Source organism: Pleurodeles waltl, chromosome 6 (assembly GCF_031143425.1).
Source record: "Pleurodeles waltl isolate 20211129_DDA chromosome 6, aPleWal1.hap1.20221129, whole genome shotgun sequence".
Taxonomy (NCBI): domain Eukaryota; kingdom Metazoa; phylum Chordata; class Amphibia; order Caudata; family Salamandridae; genus Pleurodeles; species Pleurodeles waltl.
The window spans coordinates 429371230-429397405 of record NC_090445.1 but is presented as its reverse complement, the minus strand read 5'-3'; the positions used below and the strand labels follow the sequence as shown (position 1 = coordinate 429397405).

The window sequence follows — 26176 nt, the reverse complement described above, 5'->3', positions numbered from 1 at the left end:
AGTCACTCTTTCAGTGTTGACAGCAGCGGCTGCAAGATCGTCGTCGACGCTAGTCTTGTCGACGGGACGCCCCATTTCGTCATCGCTATTCTGGTTGACGACACTCCCGTCGACGATTGATCTCACGACAATGCTCCCATTGACGGTGCCTCCGTCGACAATGCCCTCCGTCGGCGACGCTTCTGACGACACTTCTGACCACAGAGTCGACGATGTTTCCAGTGATGACGATACCTCAGTCGGCGACAACAGGTTTTTTCTCGTCAACTACCAAAACGTTTCCAGCAAAGCGGCAGGGACCATCAACATTGCCATTATATCAATCTGCAGAGCATACTCCTCTGAAGAGGCTTTCCAAGACTCATTTGACACAGTCTGTCACATCACCAAGCAAGGTGTCAAGACTTTTGCCATCACGTTTTTAGATTGCGACGATGATGATGAATCAGATCAGGACGCATTATTTGGAGTAGCCAGGAGTCCATCTCAGTTGCATGTTAAATGTCAGGAGTACTCTGATAATGACTCCTATTATGATCAGCATTATTATGATCTAGTCCCACAGCACCAACAGCAAGGAATGGTGTGCTTGCCTTCTGGTCTTTTTTCTGACCTACAGGCTATGCTGGTAGATTATAGGGAGCGCTTCCATCCTCAGTCAGCAAAAGATCCTAGACCAGTGGTTACTGCACCATGTACTCCGGTACATCTACCAGTTCTTCCTGCTGCGCCGCAAATTCCTCCACAAGCTCCACAGAGTCCACAAGCCCAAGCCTCGTCAAATGAAGCAGCTGAAGGAGAAGTTCTTTCAGAGCAGGATGAATGGGATGATTATGTACTCCTGGCACCCCCTTCACCGGAGTCAACTGCAGTTGAATCCCCTCCAGAGGATATTGGATTTTTCCATAATCTATTAGAAAAAGCGGCTGCGCATTTTGAGCTTCAAATGCCATCCACACAGCAGGATTGGTTCTTATGACTTTAAGGAGCTGCATAGGATAGTAGTCAGAGCAATCCCTATTATAGATCATGTGTGGAAACAGGGATTAAAAATTATGCGGAACCCCGCGACGGTGCCAGCGGTATTGCCAAAGCTGGACAAGAAATATAAAGCGACAGAGGACGCCCCTGCTTGGCTGGTGGGTCATCCAAAACCAGATTCAGTGGTTTCTCATGCTGCCCAGAGACGCTCTAGAAACCCTTCAGCACCTCTATCTGCACATCTAGACAAGGATGGTAGGTGCCTTGACAACATTGGAAAAAGATTTTCTTCCAGGTCTGTCATTGTGGTCCGTGCTGCAAATTCCCTGGCGCTCCTGGGCAGATATGACAGGCAGCTATGGTTGGACATTTCGCACTCTGTTGACGATCTTCTGGATTCCAACAAGTCGGAAGCAAGAAAGATTCTCATTGAAGATCAGCGCACGTCTACAGAGGTTATTGACTGTGCTTTGGACATTGTCGCTATTGGGTTTCGGCTACTGGCTGGTTCAGCTGTCCTAAGGCGCCTAGGGTGGCTTAAGGGCACATATTTTAGACCGGATGTCCAAACAAAAATCCTTGACCTCCCTTACGATGGGCAAGACCTTTTTGGTAAATATGTGGACAATGCTCTTCAAGCAATCAAAGCAGACACAGATACTGCCAGGTCTTTAGGATCACTGCAGTATAAGCCCACACCCTTTCGAGGAGCCTAGAGGCGACTCTTTCTTTTGAGGTGGTTACCAATCATTCAGGTAACCAACTTATTCCTCTCAATACCAATCTTCCAGACCCCAGTACGATCAGAGACAAGCTCCGGCGACGGCATACAACCTAGAGGGAAGTCGGGGAGACAATCTAAGGACACCTCCCGCAGGCAATGACAGCCTCCAGGGGCTGGTTACCTCTCCTTCTTTGACACATCACCTGCAACGTTGGTGTCAGATCACAAGCGACAAGTGGGTTCTGGACATAATAACTTATGGTCATCTGCTAGAGTTCACTTGCATGCCCCCCGAGACTCCGCCTTCCCGGGAACATCAACAATATTTGCATCTTCTCCTTCTGGAAATAGATGTCATGTTATCCAAAGGGGCGATAGAGGTAGTCCCTTATTCTCAAAAAGGAAGCAGTTTCTATTCTCGCTTCTTCCTCATCAGGAAGATATCTCGTTTGTGGAGACCCATCCTGGATCTGAGGCAGCTCAACAAATATCTAAAGAAGCAATCCTTCCGCATGGTGACACTGAAGGGTGTTTTGCAACTTCTCAACAGAGGGGATTTCATGGCTTCCCTAGATCTGCAGGATGCCTACTTCCACATACCCATTCACTGCAAACACAGGAAATTCTTAAGATTTATGGTAGCCGGCTGGCACTTTCAATTCAAAGTACTCCCTTTTGGACTCAAATCTGCACCCCGAATTTTCACAAAATGCTTAGCCCCTGTTGCAGCATATCTGAGGCGCTTCAAACACCAGATATTCCCATATCTGGACGACTGGTTACTGAAGGCTCCTGACATCCGCTCTCTACGCCACTCTCCCAAGACTATGTTACTCCTGTTTCATCAACTAGGTCTCCTTCTCAACAGAGACAAGTCCCATCTTCAGCCTACCAGAAGAATAGTTTTCCTGGGAGCTATACTGGACACGACTCAAGCAAAGGCGTTCCCAGTGGAGGAACGACAACTCAAACTCGTTACCATAGCAGATACAATTCAGAAAAGAAAGTTTCTTTCAGTTCGAAAGTTCAGATCGTTACTGGGGGTTATGTCCTCCTGCATCAATCTAGTTCCCCACTGTTGCCTTCGGATGCACCCTCTACAAGAAGAGCTCTACAAACAGTGGAAACAGATGCAAGGTTCCTTCAAAGACATTATACAGATAACAGCAAGGATAGTCGACTCCCTCAATTGGTGGTCAACACCTACAAACATCTCCAAGGGTTTAGGATTCTTAGCTCAGGTCCCTCAGTTTACGATAACAATGATGCTTCGATGGGTGGATGGGGTGCATGTCTTCAAGATCTTCAAGTGAGTGGCAGGTGCCCCCCTCTCATGCTACTCTTCACATCATCCTCCTCGAGCTCAGATCTGAGTACCTGGCATTGCAGGCTTTTCTGCCAAGAATCTGAGGCTCATCGGTGCTTGTCCGAACAGACAATACGACCACCATGCACTACATCAACAAACAAGGAGGGACTCGGTCTCATTTGCTGTCCAGAGAAGCTCAAACCATTTGGACCTGGTGCATTCAACATTCAGTGCACATACGAGCAGAACATCTTCTGGGAGTGAGCAACACCACAGAAGACTCACTAAGCAGGCTCAGCACATCTTTAGACAAGTGGAAGCTGAATCAGAGGACGCTGGACGCAGTATTTCTCAGGTGAAGAAAACCAAATCTGGACCTGTTCCTGCCCTCCCGGAACGCGAAATGGCGGTTGTATGCAAGCTGGCATCACCAACCAGGGTTGTGAGGAAATGCCTTTTCGCTAGCATGGTCAGGAATTTATGCTTACGCTTTTCCTCCGATACCTCAATTTCCGCGGGTCATCAGCAAGATCAAATCGGAACCCTGACAGATAATCCTAATTGCTCCAGCCTGGCTACGTCAACCGTGGTACACAGAACTTATGTTGCTGTCCTCGTGTCTTCCCATCAGGTTAGCACCTATACCGGCGCTAGTAACCATCAGCTAGGGCCAAGTGAGGCATCCAGATCCCAAGTCTCTCAGATTATGTGCATGGCTCCTGAGTTCAATGAGTTCGGCAATTTGAATACATATGACTGCAAAACTATTTTCGCTAAAGCACGTGCTGATAGCACTAATAAAACGTACAAATTCAAATGGAAACAGTTTTGTTTATGGTGTGTTCCTAATGGCATTCACCCGCTTACATCTGCTCCAGAGCAGGTTTTACCGTATCTTCTTCATCTGGCGCGCTCTGGTCTCGCGCAGCGAACATCTTCGATCCGGAAATCAAATCAATTATTTGTTGCATTTAGAAGAAGGCATCCTGTTACTAAACGGACTATTTCTAGATGGATCTCAAGCGCAATAGACTTTTGCCCTCAAAGGACTGGTCGACCCCTGGACACCGGAGTACGTGTACATTCTACCAGGGCAGCCTCTACTTCCTGTGTGCTCTTCTCTGGAGTGTCACTGCTGGACATCTGTCGAACAGCGACGTGGAGAACGACGCACGCCTTCACAAAGCATTACTGTCTGGATGCTGAAGCGCTCCGAGATGCAGTGTTGGGTCAAGCAGTGCTTAGTCATTTGTTCCGATAAGGTGAGCTGTTTGTTTTCCCACCATCTGCTTCTGATATAATATCACATTTTCTGTTCAGTATTACCATACCTCTTATGCATATTCATTTATATTTCAGAAGGTTAACATTTATTGCTTGCATTTACCTGTTTTACTGCGAACTATATCTTATGATGAGATGAACAGTGTTTGTCAATACAGAAAATGTGTTGGTTGCTGCTTGCTAGTCTTTTTTCAAGCATGTGAATCTATGAAAGTTCCAATACTGGAGTAAGAAATAAGTTACTTACCTGTAACTGTAGTTCTCCAGTATTGGAAGCTTTCATAGATTCACATGCGACCCACCCTCCTCCCCGGCGGAGCTCACCTTCTCTCTTTTTTCAGTGTTCTTCATTATTACAGCACTTATGCTCAGAAAATCTGAGGGAAGGCAGCTCCTCACAGGAGGTTCTAAGGGGTGAGGCAATCTGATTGGTTCAAATTTGAGTTTGGGACTAGTTTACAAAATGACTGTGATAGGTTATTCTATTGAGGCCTAGGCCATGCATTGTATATGTTCATTTTCAGGCCTAGGTTGTATATTCCACCGGGGACTCGCATCTCGACGACGGGGAAGTATTCAAGCATGTGAGTCTATGAAAGGTTCCAATACTGGAGAACTACAGTTACAGGTGAGTATCTTAATTCTTCTGAGACTTGACATGTGCTGCTAAGTTTCCCAGAGGCCTGCCCTCTTCTCCTGCATAACGTATGCAACCACTACCCAGGGGTACTTGAAAAGTACAAGTTGGTCTTCCAGATGTATGTTGTCAATTTTAGAGTGCTGATGCAGGGGGAGATTGTGAGCAAGAGCTTCATATTTAACAATCTTGTGGGTAACAGTTGTATACATGGCAGCACATATACGCCCTAATAAGATCAAGACAGTAATCTTCTTGCTGAGAGTTTTGGCACCATAATGTATTTCCTTCCACATGCAGGAGTCCTGGCGTTGTGTATCTGTAGTAGTCATTAAAAGGCCTTTACTGTGGACCATGATCTGCCATAAGTCAAGCAGTTACTGCTCAAAATTGTGAAATCATGCAGTTAGTTACATCTTTATTCTAGGAACATTCAGCCATTTGTGACTATTCAATCGAGATCTGGTCTGTTCCATGCATTGAGTCCATCCAGGATGAACTCTGACAACTATCTGTACTTTCAATGCTCTGCGTGACCTGTTAATGATGAATATATAAATTAATGATGGCAAAATATGCACGCATGTGACACAAATACATGGTTTGTAGTAATGCTACCCATAGATTGTACTAGTGACGACAGGAGTGAAGTTTAATGTGCTGACACATTGGAGAATGGAATTATAGGGAGAGGCCCTTCAAGCAGCCTGCAACTTGCGCTCCCCCGCAGTCTATTCACACAAGGTTTAAAAAACTGAGAGCCGGACGGAACTCCATTGGTCTCTGTGAGCAATGGGGTGAGCAGGCCTTTTGTAGTGTCTGCATTTCTTTAAAGACAGTTCTGTTGAATGAGCACTAACCTTAATGGTTCAGGGCTTTGTTCATAGTTGGTGGCGACTTAGCTATTTAGGTCTTGCCTACACATCATGTGCACTTGCTGTGAGACATACTATTACAATTGAGCGGGCTTACAACCCACCCACAGTATACCATAAGTTGTTTTTATCACTCTCATTTCCTATCTTTCGATTTCTTAGTTTCCAGCCATAGGCTTCCCTTCTTTTGTTGTGTTGGCTCCTCCCTGGAGTTTTGACAATGTACATGTGTACTTGCTAGTCTTTTTGCAGCACAATTTGTGTTGTCTTTTTGAAACTTTCAATATTATTCCTGGATGTGCAATTTGCCTCTCTACTTTTAACACAGACATATGGCTTCTAAATTATGTTGTTTTCACCCTATCTGCCTTCTCTCTTGACAATTTAGTTACTTACACCCACAACTGTACTACTTTATGCCACTCCACTCTACACTTTTCCACTCTGTGCCACCCCCACACTGCTACTGTACTTTATTCTACGCCACTCCACGCCATTCGGATCCACGCCATTCTACCCTGACCATTCTACTTTGGCACTCACCTCTACTCCACTCTTCTCCACACAGTGCCACTCTGCGGCACTCTATTCCACTCCACCCTGCGGGACTCCACTCTATAACACTCCGCTCTATGCCACTCTACTCTGTGCCACCCCATCCCACTCTAGTCTATTCCACTCCACGTCACTCTGCTCTATGCTGCTTCAGGCCACTCTATGCCACTCCACGCCACTCTACTCTATGCTACTCTACGCCACTACTCTACGCCACTCTACTCTCATGTACTGTACACAACTCTGTGCCACTCCACTCTTCCACTCTTCCATTCTACTCTACACCACTCCACTTTATGCTACTCAGTGGTACTCTATGCCACTGTACTCTATTGTATTCGAGTCTTCTCTATGTTACTCTACTGTAGGCTACTTCATGCCCCTTCACTCTGCACTGTTCTGCTCCATGCCACTCTACTCTGCACCACACTACGCTACTCTGCACCACTCCAGTCTACACCAATCCTCTCTTTGCTACCCCATTCTACTCTCCACCACTCAACCCCACTCTACACCATTCAACAGCACTGTACTCTGCCATTTTTTGCCACTTTACTCCACTGTGTGCCACTCCACTATATTCTTTGCCACTCTACACCACTAAGCACTATTTCACTCTCTGCCACTCCATTCTACACCCTACAATCTACCCTGTACCACTCCACTCTGCAATAACCTGTTCTGTGCATCAGCACTGTAAGTCACTTTATTCTACACCAATCTACTCTGCACCAGTGCCCTGTGTGCCACGATACTCTGCAACACTCTGTGCCACTCTACTCTACACCATTGAACTCTAGGGCACTCTATTCTACACCACTGTACTCCACACCAGTCTACTGTGCACCACTCTACCCCACTGCACTCTCCACCACAGAATTCTCCACAACTCTACTCTGCGGCATTCTATCTGCACCACTGCTCTATGCCATTGCAAAGTACTCTGCACCACTCTACTGCACACTACACCCCTACACTCTGCATCACTTCACTCTGTACCACTGCACTCTATGCCAGTTCACTCTACGCCACTCTAGTCGACACTGCACCACCCTTCTCTGCCAATGCAATCTTCACCACTGCACCCTACAACACTCCGGTCTAGGCCATTCCATTCTACACTGCACCGCTCCACTCTATGCCACTGTACTATGCAACACTGCACTCTGTGCCAATGCACCCTACTCTGTACAACTCCACTCTACACCAGTGCGCCCTACTCCACTAGTCTATGCCACTGCACTCTACCCTTCAACACTCTACTCTGCTGCACCCCACTCCACTTTACTCTGAAACAATCTATGCTACTGCACTCTATTCCATTGAACTTTACACCACTGCAATCTATGCTGTGCCACTCTACCCCACTCTGCACTGCACCACTGCACCACTGCACTCTGTCACTTCGCTCTAAACTACTGCATTTTACCCCAAATGCACTCTACACCACTGTACTCTACGCCATCTACTCTGCACTGCACTCTACACCAACTACTCTGCAATGGTGTAGAGTGGCACTGTGTGCCACCCTACACCATTGCTCTGTGTCTCTGCGCCACACTATTCTACTCTGCACCACTGCACTGTACACCACTGCTTTCTGCACCATTCTACTCTGCAACAGTCTGCTCTGTGCCACTGCACTCTACACCAATGCATTCTGTAACACTTTATACTACTGCACTCTAAGACATTCTGTTATACAAGACTGCAGTCTCTTCTACTGAACTCTATGCCACCCTACTCTGCCAACGCACTCCACACCACTCTACAACTCTGCACTCTACCTTGCACCACTCCACACCACTTATCTCAGCTGTGAAACAATCTACTCTGTGCCACTGCACTCTATGCCACTCTCCTATACGTCACAGCATGTTACGCTAGTGCACTCTACACATTTAACTTAAAACCAATACACTCTACACCAGTCTACTCTGCACCACTGTGATTTACGCCACTTCACTCTAGGTCACTCTACTTCACTGCACCCTGTGCCACTGCACTGTACTCTGCACCACTCAACTCTACTCCACTCTTCTGCACTCTATGCAGGTATACTCTATGCCACTCTACTCTGCATCACTGCACTCTACGCCACTCTAATCTACCCTGCACCACAACACTTCATGCCACTCTACTCTAAGCCACTCTACTCTAAGCCACTCTACACAGAACCACTCCTTTCAACGCCAGTTTAATGTACCCTAAAATATTCTACTCTAGCCAGTGCACTCTGTGCCACTTCACTCTACGTCTCTCTACTCCACTCTGTGCCACTGCACCCTACGCCAATGCACTCTACAATGTTAATCAAAACCAGTGCACTCATACCACTGCACTCTACACCAATCGTCTCTGCACCACTGTACTTTACACCACTTCACTTAAGGCCACCCACTCTTTACGACACTGCATTCTATACACTCAGTGATACTTCACTCTATGATTATCTAACCCATGAAACTCTACTCCACTCTGACACTCTACTCCACTCTGTCCCACTCCACCACACACTCCATGCAACTCCCTCTATGCACTTCATGTCACTTTACTCCACTCTAGTCTACATCACATTTCTCCACTCTATGGCACTCTGTGCCACTCCACGACAATCTGTTCCGCTATTTGAGACTACTCTGACACTTTACTCCACTCTATGCAACACCCTCTACACCACTCCACTCTGCTCTTTGCCACTCCACAACATTTAATGCCATACCACTCTACAACACTGACACTCTATTCAATGCTACAACACTACTCTACTCTATGCCCTCCCATCCTATGACATTACTCCCTCCACGACACTCCACACTACTTTACTCTTGGCCACTTTACAACACTCCACTCCACACCACTGTCCTTTAGACCACTGACTTTTAGCCCTGCTGAACAGCGGACACGCTGGTGAACATCATGATCAAAACATATTGCCAAAGCCAATAGCTTTTGTATAGGCGAGACCTATTGGCTTTGCCAGTGCTTATCCTAGTTTTATTTTGTAATGTAAAATGGTAAAAGACTGGCAGATTAATCCAGAAACGCAGCCTCTTCATACTGCTCTCCATTCCGTTTTTCACTGTTAAACAAATGCAGCTTTGCTGGCAACTTTTTGCGTATATGCAAGACCGCAAATAGCCTCTCAGACGTCTACGAATTGTTCTTCTTTGTGCCATGGACTGTTGATATCCCTCGAATGAAATGAAAAATTGTTAATAAAGTGCCTTTTATTTGAACCTGCACTTGGAAAAATATAGCAAGCAATGTCTTGTAACCCCCTCCCTCTTATTCACAAAAGTTACATTTTGGAGAATGAGTATAAACGGCAAGAGAGTGCATTGGGAATGATAACGTGATGGACAAAGCAGCGCTGTTATATAATGGAGCTGTTCATACGTCAACAGTAGTGTGTGAAATATTCATCAAGCAGGTTTTGCGCCTCGAAGTTCGCCATTATTAGGCCCTGCCGAGTTCGCAGTTTATCCAGCTTTTCTTAAGCCTACATACACACTTGGGTAGTTTCCTCTTGTTAGTTTCAAATGGCGCCGTAACTCACAAGGCTTTTGCATGCATGTGTATACCTTGCATAGCTTTTTCGTGCTGCGTCAGTAACTCTCAGAGCATTTCTCACAAGTACTCTAGAACAGTGGTTCCCAACCTTTTGTCTTCTGTGGACCCCCACTTTATCATTACTGGAACCCAGGGACCCCCACTGAATTATTATTGGACTCCGGGGACCCCTCACTGAGTCATTACTGAAAGCTGGGGAACGAATCTGTTAATATTATGTTCGTTGGCATCTGTCGCTGTAGATACACATGTTGTGCATAGCCCGCCATCTGGTGTTGGGTCGGAGTGTTACAAGTTGTTTTTCTTCGAAGAAGTCTTTCGAGTCACGGGACCGAGGGACTCCTCCTCTTTGTCTCCATTGCGCATGGGCGTCGACTCCATCTTCTATTGTTTTCTTTCCGCCATCGGGTTCGGACGTGTTCCTTTCGCTCCGGGTTTCGGAACGGAAAGTTAGCTAAATATCGGAAAAATTACGTCGGTATTGTTGCGTTCGGGATCGGCTTAGTTAGAATCTACACCGAATCGAAGAGTGAAGAGCTACGGTACCCTTCGGGGTAGTTTTCGATCCCCCTTCGGGGCCTGGTCGGCCCGACCGCGTGTAAAACAACGCTGATGGAACGGACCCCGTTCCGTTTCTGTCCTAAATGCCACAACAAATACCCGTATACAGACCAACATTTGGTCTGTAACCTGTGCCTGTCGCCTGAGCACAATGAAGAGACTTGCGAGGCCTGTCGTGCGTTCCGGTCCCGAAAAACACTCCGTGACCGTCGAGCCAGAAGACTGCAGATGGCGTCCACGCCGACAGCTCACCGAGAGTTCGAGGAACAAGAGGAAGAAGAAACCTTCTCGATCAATGATTCGGACTCCGAAGAATTCGACGACCAAAAAACTGTGAGTAAGACGTCGAAGCCAGCACACAAGAAAAGTGACAAGGCCCAGGGAACGCCACTGGTACCAGGCCATGGCTCGACCCATAAATTCGGTGACCGACCATCGGCACCGAAAAAGGCCGAAATGGTGCAGAGATCGTCCGACTCCGGTCGAGACACCGGCGCACAGCCTTCTCGGGACCGAGAAAGTGCTGCTGAAAAACATCGACGCCGAGATATCGGAGCCGAAACTGCTTGACGCAGAGACAGCGACACCGAGGAAGATCGACGCCGAGAGGGTTCGACTCCGAAAAAGAAGAAGGTCACTTCGGAGCCGAAAAAGAGTACAGACAGGGTTTCGGTGCAAAAACAACCCGCAACCGACCCACCTACCGGTTCCTATTCAGAGGAGCAATCACTGTCCTCTCAGATGCGAAAGCATAGATTTGAGGAAGAGTTGCAATCCACCGAAGTGGACCACACTCAGAAACGTATTTTTATACAGGAAGGAACAGGGAAAATAAGCACCCTTCCCCCTATTAGGAGAAAAAGGAGACTGGAGTTTCAATCAGATCAAGCACCACAAACAAAGATGGTGAAAAAGGTAACTCCGCCACCCTTTCAAAAGGTAACTCCGCCACCCTCTCCTCCACCTGTAACTAACGTTTCACCAGCACAAACTCCATCACATTCCCCGGCTCACACCACCATGAGCCAAGGTGATCAGGACCAAGACGCTTGGGACTTATACGACGCCCCAGTGTCGGACAACAGTCCAGAGGCGTACCCTACAATGCCCTCACCACCGGAAGATAGCACAGCATACTCACAAGTGGTGGCTAGGGCAGCAGAGTTCCACAACGTGTCCCTACACTAGGAACCAGTCGAGGATGACTTCTTATTCAACACCCTCTCCTCCACCCATAGCTCCTACCAAAGCCTGCCTATGCTCCCAGGAATGCTTCGGCACGCAAAGGAAATCTTCAAGGAGCCGGTCAAGAGTAGAGCAATAACACCAAGAGTGGAAAAGAAATATAAAGCACCTCCCACAGACCCTGTTTTCATCAGCTCACAGCTGCCACCAGATTCCGTTGTAGTAGGAGCAGCTCGCAAGAGAGCCAACTCCCACACATCTGGGGATGCACCGCCCCCAGATAAAGAGAGCCGCAAGTTCGATGCAGCCGGAAAGAGAGTCGCAGTACAAGCTGCAAACCAGTGGCGCATCGCTAACTCTCAAGCACTACTTGCGCGCTATGACAGAGCCCATTGGGACGAGATGCAACACCTCATTGAGCATCTACCCAAAGAGCTACAAAAGAGGGCGAAACAGGTGGTTGAGGAAGGACAGAACATATCTAATAATCAGATACGCTCCTCTATGGATGCAGCGGACACAGCTGCAAGAACAATTAACACATCTGTGACTATCAGAAGGCACGCATGGCTACGAACGTCTGGTTTTAAACCAGAGATTCAGCAGGCAGTGCTCAATATGCCATTCAATGAGAAACAACTGTTCGGACCAGAAGTGGACACGGCGATTGAAAAACTCAAAAAGGACACTGACACTGCTAAAGCCATGGGCGCACTCTACTCCCCGCAGAGCAGAGGCACTTACAGCACCTTCCGCAAAACATCCTTTAGAGGGGGGTTTCGGGGTCAAGCCACACAAGCCAGCACCTCACAGGCCACACCGTCCAGCTACCAGGGACAATACCAAAGGGGAGGCTTTCGGGGCCAATACAGAGGACAATTCCCTAGGAATAGGGGAAAATTTCAAAGCCCCAAAACCCCTACAACCAAACAGTGACTCACATGTCACTCATCCCCTCCACACAACACCAGTGGGGGGAAGAATAGGTCAGTATTACCAAGCATGGGAGGAAATAACTACAGACACTTGGGTCTTAGCAATTATCCAACATGGTTATTGCATAGAATTTCTGCAAATCCCTCCAAACATACCACCAAAAGCACAGAATTTATCAAAACAACATTCAGACCTTCTGGAAATAGAAGTTCAAGCATTATTGCAAAAGAACGCAATAGAACTAGTACCAAAGACACAAATAAACACAGGAGTTTATTCCCTGTACTTCCTAATACCAAAAAAGGACAAAACACTGAGACCAATCCTAGACCTCAGAACACTAAACACCTACATCAAGTCAGAACACTTTCACATGGTCACGCTACAAGAAGTGTTACCATTGCTAAAGCAACAGGACTACATGACAACCTTAGATCTCAAAGACGCGTATTTCCACATACCAATACATCCGTCGCACAGGAAATACCTAAGGTTCGTATTCAAGGGAATACATTACCAATTCAAAGTATTGCCCTTCGGTTTAACAACTGCACCAAGAGTCTTCACAAAGTGCCTAGCAGTAGTGGCTGCACACATCAGAAGGCAGCAAATACACGTATTCCCGTATCTAGACGACTGGCTAATCAAGACCGACTCACTGACAAGGTGCTCGCACCACACAGATCGAGTCATACAAACCCTCTACAAACTCGGTTTCACCATCAACTATGCAAAATCACACATTCTGCCGTGCAAGGTACAACAATAACTAGGTGCCACAATAGATACAACAAAGGGGATAGCCACTCCAAGTCCACAAAGGGTTCAAAATTTCCAAAAGATTATACAACGCATGTATCCAACACAAAAAATACAAGCGAAGATGATATTACAACTACTAGGCATGATGTCCTCATGCATAGCCATTGTCCCACACGCACGGTTGCACATGCGGCCCTTACAACAGTGCCTAGCATCACAATGGTCTCAAGCACAGGGTCAGCTTCTAGATCTGGTGTTGATAGACCGCCTAACATACCTCTCGCTTCTATGGTGGAACAACATAAATTTAAACAAAGGGCGGCCTTTCCAAGACCCAGTGCCACAATACGTGATAACAACAGATGCTTCCATGACAGGGTGGGGAGCACACCTCAGTCACCACAGCATACAAGGACAATGGGACGTACATCAAAGAAAGCTGCATATAAATCACCTCGAACTACTAGCAGTTTTCCAAGCATTAAAAGCATTTCAACCACTCATAACTCACAAATACATTCTTGACAACACAGACAACATGACAACAATGTATTATCTAAACAAACAGGGGGGGACACACTTGACACAGCTGTGCCTGCTGGCACAAAAAATATGGCAATGGGCAATTCACAACCACATTCGCCTAATAGCACAGTTTATTCCAGGGATCCAGAATCAGCTTGCAGACAATCTCTCTCGAGATCACCAACAGGTCCACGAGTGGGAAATTCACCCCCAAATTCTAAACACTTACTTCAAACGTTGGGGAACACCTCAAATAGACTTATTTGCAACGAAGGAGAACGCAAAATGCCAAAACTTCGCATCCAGATACCCACACAGGCAGTCTCAAGGCAATGCCCTATGGATGAACTGGTCAGGGATATTTGCGTACGCTTTTCCCCCTCTCCCTCTCCTTCCATATCTAGTAAACAAATTGAGTCAAAACAAACTCAAACTCATACTGATAGCACCAACATGGGCAAGGCAACCATGGTACACAACACTGCTAGACCTATCAGTAGTACCCCACGTCAAGTTGCCCAACTGGCCAGATCTGTTAACGCAACACAACCAACAGATCAGGCATCCAAACCCAGCATAGCTGAATCTAGCAATCTGGCTCCTGAAATCCTAGAATTCGGACACTTAAACCTCACACAAGAATGTATGGAAGTCATAAAGCAAGCCAGAAGACCATCCACTAGACACTGCTATGCAAGCAAATGGAAAAGATTTGTTTGCTATTGCCATCATAATCAAATTCAACCATTACACGCATCTCCAAAAGATGTAGTGGGTTACTTACTACACTTACAAAAAACGAACCTGGCCTTCTTTTCCATTAAGATACACCTAGCAGCAATATCTGCATACCTGCAGATTACCCATTCAACTTCACTTTTTAGGATACCTGTCATTAAAGCATTTATGGAAGGCCTCAAAAGAATTATACCACCAAGGACACCACCCGTTCCTTCATGGAACCTTAACATCGTCTTAACCAGACTCATGGGTCCATCCTTTGAACCTATGCACTCTTGCGAAATACAATTCCTAACCTGGAAAGTTGCATTTCTCATCGCCATCACATCTCTAAGAAGAGTAAGTGAAATTCAGGCGTTTACAATACAAGAACCTTTTATCCAACTACACAAAAATAAAGTAGTCCTAAGGACCAATCCTAAATTTTTGCCAAAGGTTATTTCACCGTTCCACCTAAATCAAACGGTAGAGCTACCAGTGTTCTTCCCACAGCCAGATTCCATAGCTGAAAGGGCACTACATACATTAGACGTCAAAAGAGCACTAATGTACTACATCGACAGAACTAAAAACATCAGGAAAACTAAACAACTGTTTATTGCATTTCAAAAACCTCACGCAGGAAACCCAATCTCAAAACAGGGTATAGCCAGATGGATAGTTAAGTGCATCCAAATCTGCTACCTTAAAGCAAAAAGACAACTGCCCATTACACCAAGGGCACACTCAACCAGAAAGAAAGGCGCTACCATGGCCTTCCTAGGGAATATTCCAATGCACGAAATATGTAAGGCAGCCACATGGTCTACGCCTCACACATTTACCAAGCACTACTGTGTAGACGTGCTATCAGCACAACAAGCCACAGTAGGTCAAGCCGTACTAAGAATCTTATTTCAGACTACTTCCACTCCTACAGGCTGAGCCACCACTTTTGGGGAGATAACTGCTTACTAGTCTATGCACAACATGTGTATCTACAGCGACAGATGCCATTGAACTGAAAATGTCACTTACCCAGTGTACATCTGTTCGTGGCATCAGTCGCTGAAGATTCACATGTGCCCACCCACCTCCCCGGGAGCCTGTAGCCGTTTGGAAGTTAGCTTCAACTTTGTACATTTGTAAATATATTCAATCTTAGTTAGGTACATACTTATTCACTCCATTGCATGGGCACTATTACTAACAAACAACTCCTACCTCACCCTCTGCGGGGAAAACAATCGAAGATGGAGTCGAAGCCCATGCGCAATGGAGACAAAGAGGAGGAGTCCCTTGGTCCCGTGACTCGAAAGACTTCTTCGAAGAAAAACAACTTGTAACACTCCGACCCAACACCAGATGGCGGGCTATGCACAACATGTGAATCTTCAGCGACTGATGCCACGAACAGATGTACACTGGGTAAGTGACATTTTCATTAATTTGCTAAGCAGTCGCGGACCCCCGGTGGTCCCCAGGCTCTAGAAGCATGCAACTTGTATTTGAGCGGGTACCTGTGCTTTTCTTTGGTTAGCTCTTCCTCGCACGTGGAATCATAAATCATACTTGCATACAAATTGGTTGCAAAAGTCCTTATTTTCACGTGAAAACCCAGTTCATGTGGAACACTACTGCTTATAGAGCTTTTTAGGAAAACACTCTCAGTAGTCTCAGCGTCATTGGGTGGTAGTCTAAACGTGTCGGATAGTTAAAGTTTTTCTTAACGGTTTTTATGTCTTGCGAGGGGTATACTTTGAGATTTCAGTGGGCTTACAACCCACCCAAAGCCAGTGCTTTAAATGGAGAGAAAAAAGAGCAGGTATTCACCAAATTGGACTGCGAGCGAGGGGGCTGGGCCGATGGCATATCTAGGAGGAGGAGACAGGGGCAGACATTTAATGTGCTCCATATGACCGGTCGTTCTACTATCTGTAGGGTATTCCTGTTGCCCTTGCATTAACAAAAGGATACGTTTGATATTTCATATGTGTGCGTAAATGTGCAGAATGACATTTGAATTCTGACAAAGTACACATTTATGACTGCTTTGGGCATTTTGAAGAAGATACCTGGATAATGATATACCATAAGGGATTGTTAAATTCCTTGAAGCCTCATCCGTGAGATTTCTCTTTATCAGTGGCACTAGTTCATTTAAAGTACATTTTATAAAAAATGTTTTTAGGAGTCTTCTACCTGTTCTGCAGAATGCCAAAAATGCCTTTTTTTCCAGCGCCCCTTTTTCTCAATCTTGCAGAATCTTTTTCAGTCCTGCTTGGTCCCTTTATGACCTACCGTTCTTTACCTTATCCTTTGTGTATGTGATGATTACAAATAAGTGTTGTTGAAAAAACATTGTGAATATCTATTAGAAACAACAACGTGATAAATGCATTTTTATAAGTATGTCAGACAAATTCTCTCATAGGTCCCAGCGGAACCATTCCTTATGTTTGTATATAACAATTTTTCTTTGCTCTAGTCATGGTATATCTGATGGCATAATTCTATTCATTTTGGTATACATATCTATAATTATTTAGCAACCATACGCTTCTATTGATGTATTTGTTTTATTTATGACAATTTATAGCAAAAATATGTTGAGCACAATAATACACAAAAATCGTCAAGATAATAGAAGATAAATGCCCCGCCTTGCCATGAGCAATAACATCATGCATTAATCATATTAAAGGTCATTCACACTCTAGCAAAACCAGACTCAGTCATCATACCCTAAAATCTATACAATAAAAACTCCAAAGATTAATACATAATTGTTCTAATCTATATTTCATTCAGAGGATGACAACAGGCTGTAGGAAGAATTTCAGGTCAAGTATATATATCTATAGTAAATGCATTCTTCCTGTCTGCTCCTGAAATGGAGAACAATCTCATTCATGATATCACAGTCAAAGTCTATACAACAAAATATCAGAAACCACTGCCTACGCGCGCTTCGGTAGCTCTCTTATAGGGAGACCACCTTCATGAGGGCGGTTCCAATATAAAGGCTCATGTGGGGGGGCAAAAGCAACAAGCCGGGATACCTTCGACTCTTTATGAATAAGACCACGTCTATGAATGATTTCTTGTGGGGCAATATTTCAAAGTACTCATGTTAGCACGAGTGTCCAGCATCAGGTATAATATTTGACATGGGGGCTCCTAGACTTGCTCAAAGGTCTAGAGGATCTTCTAACGATGGCAGGGGCTGGAGCAGCACAACAAGTTGTCTCCGATGATGATACTCGTCCTACTCTCCTAAGTCCTTTTTCCATATCTATCATGATAGATAATCGGATGGAGTGGTGGCACGGCTGTTCAACCGCAGTTGGCAGCCCCATATCCCTGTGGTTGTGAGTGCCAGTTTAAGGATCCATGGAAAAAGGACTTAGTAGAGTAGGACCAGTATCATCATTGGAGACAACTCGTTGACTCGTCAAGTCATTGAGACGCATCTTCTGGATGTGTGCATATAAACGTGATACCAGTCTCCGGGGTTGGTCATTCACCAGCACCATGGATAAGGCTAGCATATTTGGAGGCTCCCGCATATCCTCCCCTAAGTGAGCTGCCATAGCATGTCTCACCCTATAATATTGATATTGGAGCCGTGTGGTCGGCCCGCAATCCGTTCCTGTATCATTTCCCATGGTCTCATAACACCGTCCTTAAACAGATCCCCCATAGTGGTGATTTCTAGGGTGCCCATGGCCTGTATTAAACCTTTATCCCACCACATTTCAAACCAAGCACACCACCCCAAGGGCACATGTGGAGAGTATAGTAGAGCTAACCCCTGCCTATGTAATAAGCCATGCCAAGCACGCGCAACATTATTCAGAGACGCCAGCGTCTATCTGGAGTATGGAATATCCTACTCTGCAGCAGTAACGGGGATGCAAGCTTGCGCTCTATTTGCAAAAACAGGATGTCACTGGACCCATGGACCCAGGTATGAGCGGCCGCAGCATGTGCGACTGTATGGTAGGTATGGCACTACCCCAACACGCCTAGCTGACATTAAACACTCAACTACCCCACCTCCCCCTTACTTGAGTAAACTACCCCTATTCCCTTCTAAAGGTGTGGTACACGCTTAGGTGGATGTTACCCAGCCGCTTCGTACTGCACCTATGCGTTCGCCACTTTAACAAACAAACTAGCAAGGCATAGAGTGAATCAAATTCCGAAAAGGTGATAAGCAAGGATCAAAAAAGCTCCTTCATTAATGCCAGAGAGTGCAAGATTACTGATCGCGCCAATGGCAACCAGCATAGCATAAGTCCCACAACTGCCCACCTGTAGACAGTGAATCACATAAATTATAACAGCATAGTTCACAACACGATGGTGCTAACTATGCCTCCCTCAAAGAAACACATCAGGAATGAACAATTCAATCTCCAGCTGCTTTCAGCGGTGTCTTCACCACCACAATCCTCACTCCTTGCCGCTCTACGCTTAATAAATTGAGCAAGTTTTTTATGGTCAGTAAAAAAAAACAATGGCTTCCCATCCGCCTCCACACATAACTTGGCTGGGTAAAGCATACAGTATTCCAGATGTAGGTCTCTAAGTTGTTTTTTCCCAGCGATAAATTGTCATCTTGCCTCCTGCACTTGCAGTGTGAAATCTGGGTATAATGAGACCGTCATGTCGTCATATTGCAGTGTCTTCAGTTCCCTGGCTTGGCGTAGAGCCTCTTCCCGTTCCCCGTAGTTTAACAGTCTCGCTATGATAGGGCGCGGAGGGGCACCTGGAGGCGGATGGGTCACCAAAGAGCAATGGGCCCTTTTAACTACCAGTAAATCAGAGGAGGTGGTACGCCCCAGCAGCTGGACTAGCAAGCATTAAATGAAACTTTCCATGTTGTCGATCACAGTGGACTCTGCTATACCAACTATGGGTAAGTTGTTTCTCTGGACTTAGCCTCCAAGTCGTCCACTTTGGCATGTAAGTAGCTCACACTTTTGATCAGTTTAGTCTGCCCAGTGGTCAATTCCATCTGACCATCCTCAGCCTCAGATATACGCCTATCTGACTGGTCTAGCCTCTCCGCGTGTTTGTCTAAGCGTTCGGTCGTTCTGTCCATGCGATAGGAGAGGGAGTCTATCTTCCCATCAATTTGGGTCAAGCTGTGTTGCATCTCTACCAGGATTTGTCTCAAGTCCTGCTCCTCACCTGCCGGCACCCCCGATCCCCATGCTTGTCCAGGTCCTGCATCATCACCAGAGGGACCACCTGTCTTACGCCGGTCAAACTGCAGCCTGGCGTGGGTTTTGTCTGAGTTGCCTATTGTATGGTCCTCGGGGTGCATGTCACGCGCCCCAGCTCGCGGGCACCAAATCCACTCTGTGCAGCACTGTACTGTTGCTCTCCAGGCACCAGTAACTCTCCTACCTCACTGCCAGCCACACTGTCTTGCCTGGGCTGGAGTCCGATCCAAGCCGATGCGCCTCAGTCTGCGGGGCTGTCGGTATGCTGTCCCCGGGCAGTCGTCCTAGGAGGCAGATTTCAAAGGAAGGGCCGGGGTCCAATCTCACCAAGTAAGGGATTTCAGCATAGCACTCTCGGGCGGGCGGCCAGCCGCACATCACTCTCCGCTGGGCCGCACAGCAATGGGCCACCCCCTGTGCCAGGCGCGGCACCCCAACCGCGCGTCCCTCCAGCGTCGCACCTCAGCCTGGTCCCGGGCAGCCTCCCCTCTCGCTGCCGCCTCAGGACACACAACAAGGCGGCGTCCGATCTCAGCCGACGCCCGGGTCGCGACAGCCTCCACCTTCCTCCGTGGCTCCCCCATGCCTCTGCGGAGCACCGCCGCGCCCCAGCCACCACCACGAGAAGGAGCCGCCCAGCTGGATCTGCTCACAGGCACGCCAGTCTCCCTAGGCCTCAGTCCCGACCACTGCGAACACAGGCAAACTCGGCAGTTACCACCTAAACTTTCACCGCTGGGACACCAGCGCCGGCAATTGCAGTACTTAAACAGGTTTCGTAGCTTGCTAGTAGTGGAGGATTATACACGGATTGTGAAGTTGCTGACGGAGCGCTCTCACAGTGCAGCCATCTTGCGGCCAGGCAAGCTCCGCCTGTCCCAGACAAGCTACTTCATTATTTTACGGACCCCTGGTTTTGTCAATATTACGAAAAAACATTGTGCCCATGACTGACAAAATTCAGTACAAAATAAGCACTGGTGTTCATGTTTGTGTGCATATTGAAATTAAAAAAACTTAAATTCCATAAATATAAGATTGTGAATTAGACTCTATGGTCTGAAAGGGGCAGTGGTCTTTGTCACCTGTCAATCAATCTCTACCCCCTTCACACTGTTTTACTGTTAGACACACCTTTTTTCTCCTTTCTAATATCCTCCGTCTCTAATTTTATCCATCGTCATGCCTCTTTTTCCTCTCTTTCTGCATCCTTGCTTCACTTCTTCACCCTGCCGTCTCAGACAAACATGTACACACACTCGCTCTCTCCTAACCTTTAAAACAGCATTTTCTTTTCCTATTGTCAATATTTCATCAGCTGCATACTTCCTTCACACATCTTGGCTCAAGAATCATTCTTAAAAGTCGCACATGTGGAACTATCGCTCCATTCACTGCTGATAAGCTAAGAAATGGATGTGAGGTAACCGAGGTCCTTCCCTAGAAGATAGACTTCTTGGTATTTGTCACCTAGGTCAGCGGAGGTCGTGAACTCCAGGCCACTTACTAGTCTTTCCGAGTTTTTCGTTTTCACAGTGACAAGATGCTACGCTGTACGCCCTTTCCTACATAATTTGAATTGCATTTAAAATGAACGTTTATGGTGGCCCACACTATTTTCGAATCCAATCAATAATAATTAAGTTGATGATGATAGTTTTGCTATGCAGAATTGAACGGATGTAAACAACGTAGGCCATTAATCATGTAATTGCCTTTGTAAAACTGTTGGTGCGCAAAGAATCTGCAATTAATCTAACATCGTTAAGTACTTTTTTTGTAATTTGCGAAGATACATTTGGGAAGATGTAGTGCATGTTCTTTAGGACATTATGAAAAATAAATACGTATATAATTATTTATATATCCATCCAACTTTTTTTTTCATTGTGATTTATACGTGCTGCTCGCTTGTAGTAATACTGTTGTGCACAGATTTGTATTAGGTCTAGGAGAGCAGTGCAACACACGGCTTTTTTCACATATCTGCGCCCATTTTATAGCCATTTTGTGTACAAAATTCTAGAGAAAAGTGTGTAAAATTCTGAAGATTACATTTTTGGAGTTTTGCTTTTTTCTGAATGCTGATTCGTGGCCTAGTGACCGACGTAATATGATTTTACAAGTTTCTGACCAAGACTGTGCCTCTGTGGCAGTGGTGATAGATTTTATTTGACCAATGAAGGATACGGATGTTACAATTACACATGAGCATTCATCACCCTAACTGGCCCTTCAGCAGGTGAAAGGGTCCTCTATAGTACCAAATGCCTGGACAAATTTAGAACATTTGCATACTACTTGTGTTGGTTTGTCAAGAGATACTTTCATTTTCATAGAATCTAGTTATTTTTTAAACAGTAAACGTACTAAACTTTGCCTATGAAAGAGACTGCTTGTGCATGGAACAAAGTGCAGAATTCCATCAAAGTGTGGATCTCTGATAGCCCTTGATTTCTTAAGCCCTTATTGTCCATCTTTTGCACATCCACACCTCTACAAATGGGGAAAGAGGTTGCTCTGAAGAGAGAAGGCCAGCGATGTCTGTAGTGACTTGATATTCTTGCAACTTGAGTGACTTCCCTCTTTTACCCCAACAGTGTGTGGCCAGACTTCAGGAGGCGTGGAAGATGAAGGTGAAGCACAGGCTGGCTGGATTGAGGGGGCTGCCATCCTTTTCTCTGTGATCATCGTGGTGCTTGTCACAGCCTTCAATGACTGGAGCAAAGAGAAACAGTTCCGGGGTCTACAGAGTCGTATCGAGCAGGAGCAAAAGTTTACTGTCATCCGCAAGGGACAAGTAATACAAATCCCAGTGTCCGAACTGGTCGTTGGAGATATCGCACAAATCAAGTATGGTAAGTAAGGTGTGTGGGATACTGAAACTGGGTTGCAGCCTTGTAAATCTGGTAGGGTACACCACCCAAAGCATATAGGTTTGATGTAAGGGTGGTTGGGAGCTAAGTGGAGAATGGCCTCAGTAGAGGAGAAAGAGGCATGTTTGCCATCCTGGTTATGGAAGGTAGATTAGCAGCATTTCTTTGAAGCAAATAGAATAGATCATCTGCTTTTCCTTTGAGTAAAGAAACGACCAAATAAGATATACATTTCATATGCAATAATCAATGTGGACGAATGTGATTGCATGGTTCTACGTAATCTGGATGAAAGTGGTGATTGGTGAAATCTATTTTTAGAGAACTTTGTCTATCAAAATCGTTTTAACAAATATTATATCATGGATTACATTCCCAAAAATGACAGTGCCAGTTTTATAAATGTTGTTGCAGACATTTTTCCACCGATATTTCGTAGATATAGGCTGATTACTCACTTCTGTTTACCCTGTTTTTCATTTTGTTTTCTTCCCTTCTTAATCACTTTGTTTTGTTGTCCTGTGCTGTCTGAATTGAGACACCCAAGGTAGTGACTTCACCCATACCTTTTCTATTTCCGCTTCACTTCTTTGATCATTAATGAACAAACCCCAAACACCTCCATTTCCTCTGTTAATGTATGGACTCTTTTCCATATCATATCTAGTCACCTTTTTGTTGACCATCTCTCCCAGCCTTTTGCTTAATCCCTGTTTAAATTCTTCCTTAGACTTTTTCCCAGCCTGCCTCTGGCGCAGCTTCTTTACTGTGTCCTGATAGACTTAGGACATAGACTACTGCCACCCAGATTTATTTCCTTAAAGTGCATACTGTTTTAATTATTTATTTAGTTGCACTATTCCGTAAAGTTTAGAAAAAGTAGTTTTTTTTCATATACTAGAGACAGAATGCTAACTAGAATCTAGTTTTTCAGAGAATCCAATTTCATCCAAAAGGTAGACTCTACATTCCAAATCTATCAATAGTGTTCTTCCAAGTAACTTTTCATGCAGAGAGCACACTGCAGAGTGATACACTGTGCTTCTATCAGTGTTCTCACTAAATATGTTTTATTCAATTTTGTGGCAGCAACATAAACCTCACAATTAAATGTACTTGCTGTTTTCCATTCGACATTTTTGGTTATGTATCTCTACCACCCAGTAACAAGACCATTAACTATTTCTATTGCTGTTTAAATGCAAGGCTTTGTTTCTTGTACTGATTGTTATGTTTTATTTATGTGTATTCATATTGCACTTTCCATATTCCTGCACGTTTGACTTGATGAGTAAATAGCAACTCCGTATCATTAATATTGCATTTTGTAGCACAGGGCAGTTACTGACTGGCTTTACCGTACATAGTGTTCCTAGATGCTTGATTACAATTAGACATGTACTCAAAAAGTTGCGTGTAGTGTATGTGGTTTGTAGGAAGAGCAACAGTGAACTTCACATAGTAGGGAGTAGATATTGAAGAGTAGGGTTAGGATAGAGGCAGCTGCATATGCAGACACTTATCTTTGTGTAGTAGTTACTGAACAAGAAAGTTGTTGGCAGTGTTTGTATAATCTACAAGGTTACACCATTGGGTTAAATGACGCATATGTGTGAGGGCGTACATGGGATGCCATCCAGTAGTTTTGGGCCATCCAGTGCCATTGTTGTCCATTATGATGTTTGTTGAGGTATATGGTAGGATGGCACTTCTATTGCTATGCTGCAGTAAATATCGTTTGCTCAACTTATGCAAGGTGCACTGTTTAGGAGGTTGAGTTTTATTTTGGAACTAGCCAACTTTTATTGCCTTTCGGAATTTTTGATGGCTGCTGAGTGAAAGTATGAATGGTTTAATTAGGCTGGTGCAGGGTTGAGTATATTTTGAAAAGAGGTACAGTTGTTGAACCTTCGAGACATGCACACCATATGTTATATGCCCCCCATAACAAGAGATCCTCTGACTAATTTTGTGGTGCAGCTCCCAAGAACAGATGATCATATTGCAACATTCGTTCCTGTAATTCAGACAGTCCTTTGCCAGTCTCAACCGTACCTGTAGGTCTTCAATGGGTGAATGAGCTCCTCTTGGAACTACCTACGGAAGTTCTGGACACTTACATGTACAGTGATCATAGGCCAGTCGTGGTAACCAGAAGGACCCACATCCAGCTAGATGCAGTCTTGCTGTTAAGGCTGTGGCATCAGTGACAGTATTGCTTTTGGCAGTTTGACCTGCCACACAGTCCAGATAAAGACATCTATTACTTGGCAGCTGCTGCAGGTCTCCCTCTGAGATTAGCCCTGGTTTCTCAAGCAGGTTCCAGAATGTAATTTTCTTTGAGCCTGCAGTGTTATATTAATTGGACAGCCATTAATGGATATCTTGGGATTGTAGTCTTAGTAACCAGAAATCCTCAAGCTCGCTGTGTGGTTGTGATGGTAGTTTCCTGAATGACAAAGCAACTTCCACCACCTGGGCAGGAATGCATGGGAAGATGCTTTTTCTATTCATTGGGCTCTCGCTGCAGCAGGCTAATGCCAACGTCATCACAGGCAGCCGTCTTCTGCACTTCTGGCCCAAGTTTAAATGCTGTTCTTTCTTGCTTGAGGCTGTATCCAGGAAGAGTACTACTTTATGCTCAAAATAGTCAAGGAAGCAGCAAAGCAGAAACTAATGATGTACATCAACCTAATTCAGGAAGCCCAGCACTAGTTTAAAGATTATTCTTTTTGCATTGCTGGGCCAGTGCTTTTGATTACTGTACCTGAGTACTCTCACACTAGCCTTGAGAAGCCTGTGACTGCCTGCCCTTGTTACCACTGCGAGCCAAGTGTGGAAATGGTTGTACTTGCCCCAGTTTGCAGAGCCATAGGAGGGCAGACGCTGCAACAACAGTGGTAAAATGCCCCACCCTCAACAGTTGTGTACCAGTAGCCCCTGCCTGTCTCAAGGCGGTCTGAGCCAGGTCTTTATGCTGTGTGTTTGCAACGTGATGGCTATGTTGGAATCCTCTGTATCAAAAGAGGAACTTTCCTGTTATCTGGATTTTATGTTAATGTAGCCCTAGAAGTTGATGTTATATTGTGTTTATTTTGTCACCATGGGACTGTTGGCACATGCGGGGGCGTCTTAGGTTTGTCTCTCTAGAAAGTGAGATAGCCATCTAGCAAAGCAGAAAGAAATCACCCCAGGATGCTTGATGTAAAACTTAAATTTCTCTTGGGGCTTGAGAATTAAGAATGTCGCTGGAAAGTACCATAAGTTGTATTGTGACGTGTTTTGGGGAAAGTTATGTGTTCTTTGACCAAGCTCCATGTTTAAATGGTGCACCAGTAGCACTACTTACTTTGGAGAAGGGACATATGTGTGTTGGAAAATGGGTTATTGGTAGGGCAGGTAGGTACCTACACCTAGCAACAAGCCACAAACCTCCACA

At 45.4% G+C, this 26176-nt stretch overlaps 1 protein-coding gene across 6 annotated transcripts in view; it reads left to right on the top strand.

The window, feature by feature from the left end:
* The window catches only part of ATP2B4 (ATPase plasma membrane Ca2+ transporting 4), a 588558-nt gene that overhangs the window by 284231 nt on the left and 278151 nt on the right, over positions 1-26176 (top strand). For all 6 annotated transcript variants that reach the window (XM_069238449.1, XM_069238447.1, XM_069238453.1 and 3 more), the window contains exon 5: positions 22462-22719. In XM_069238449.1, coding sequence (XP_069094550.1) covers positions 22462-22719 — 258 coding nt within the window. The remainder of the gene's footprint in view (positions 1-22461; positions 22720-26176) is intronic.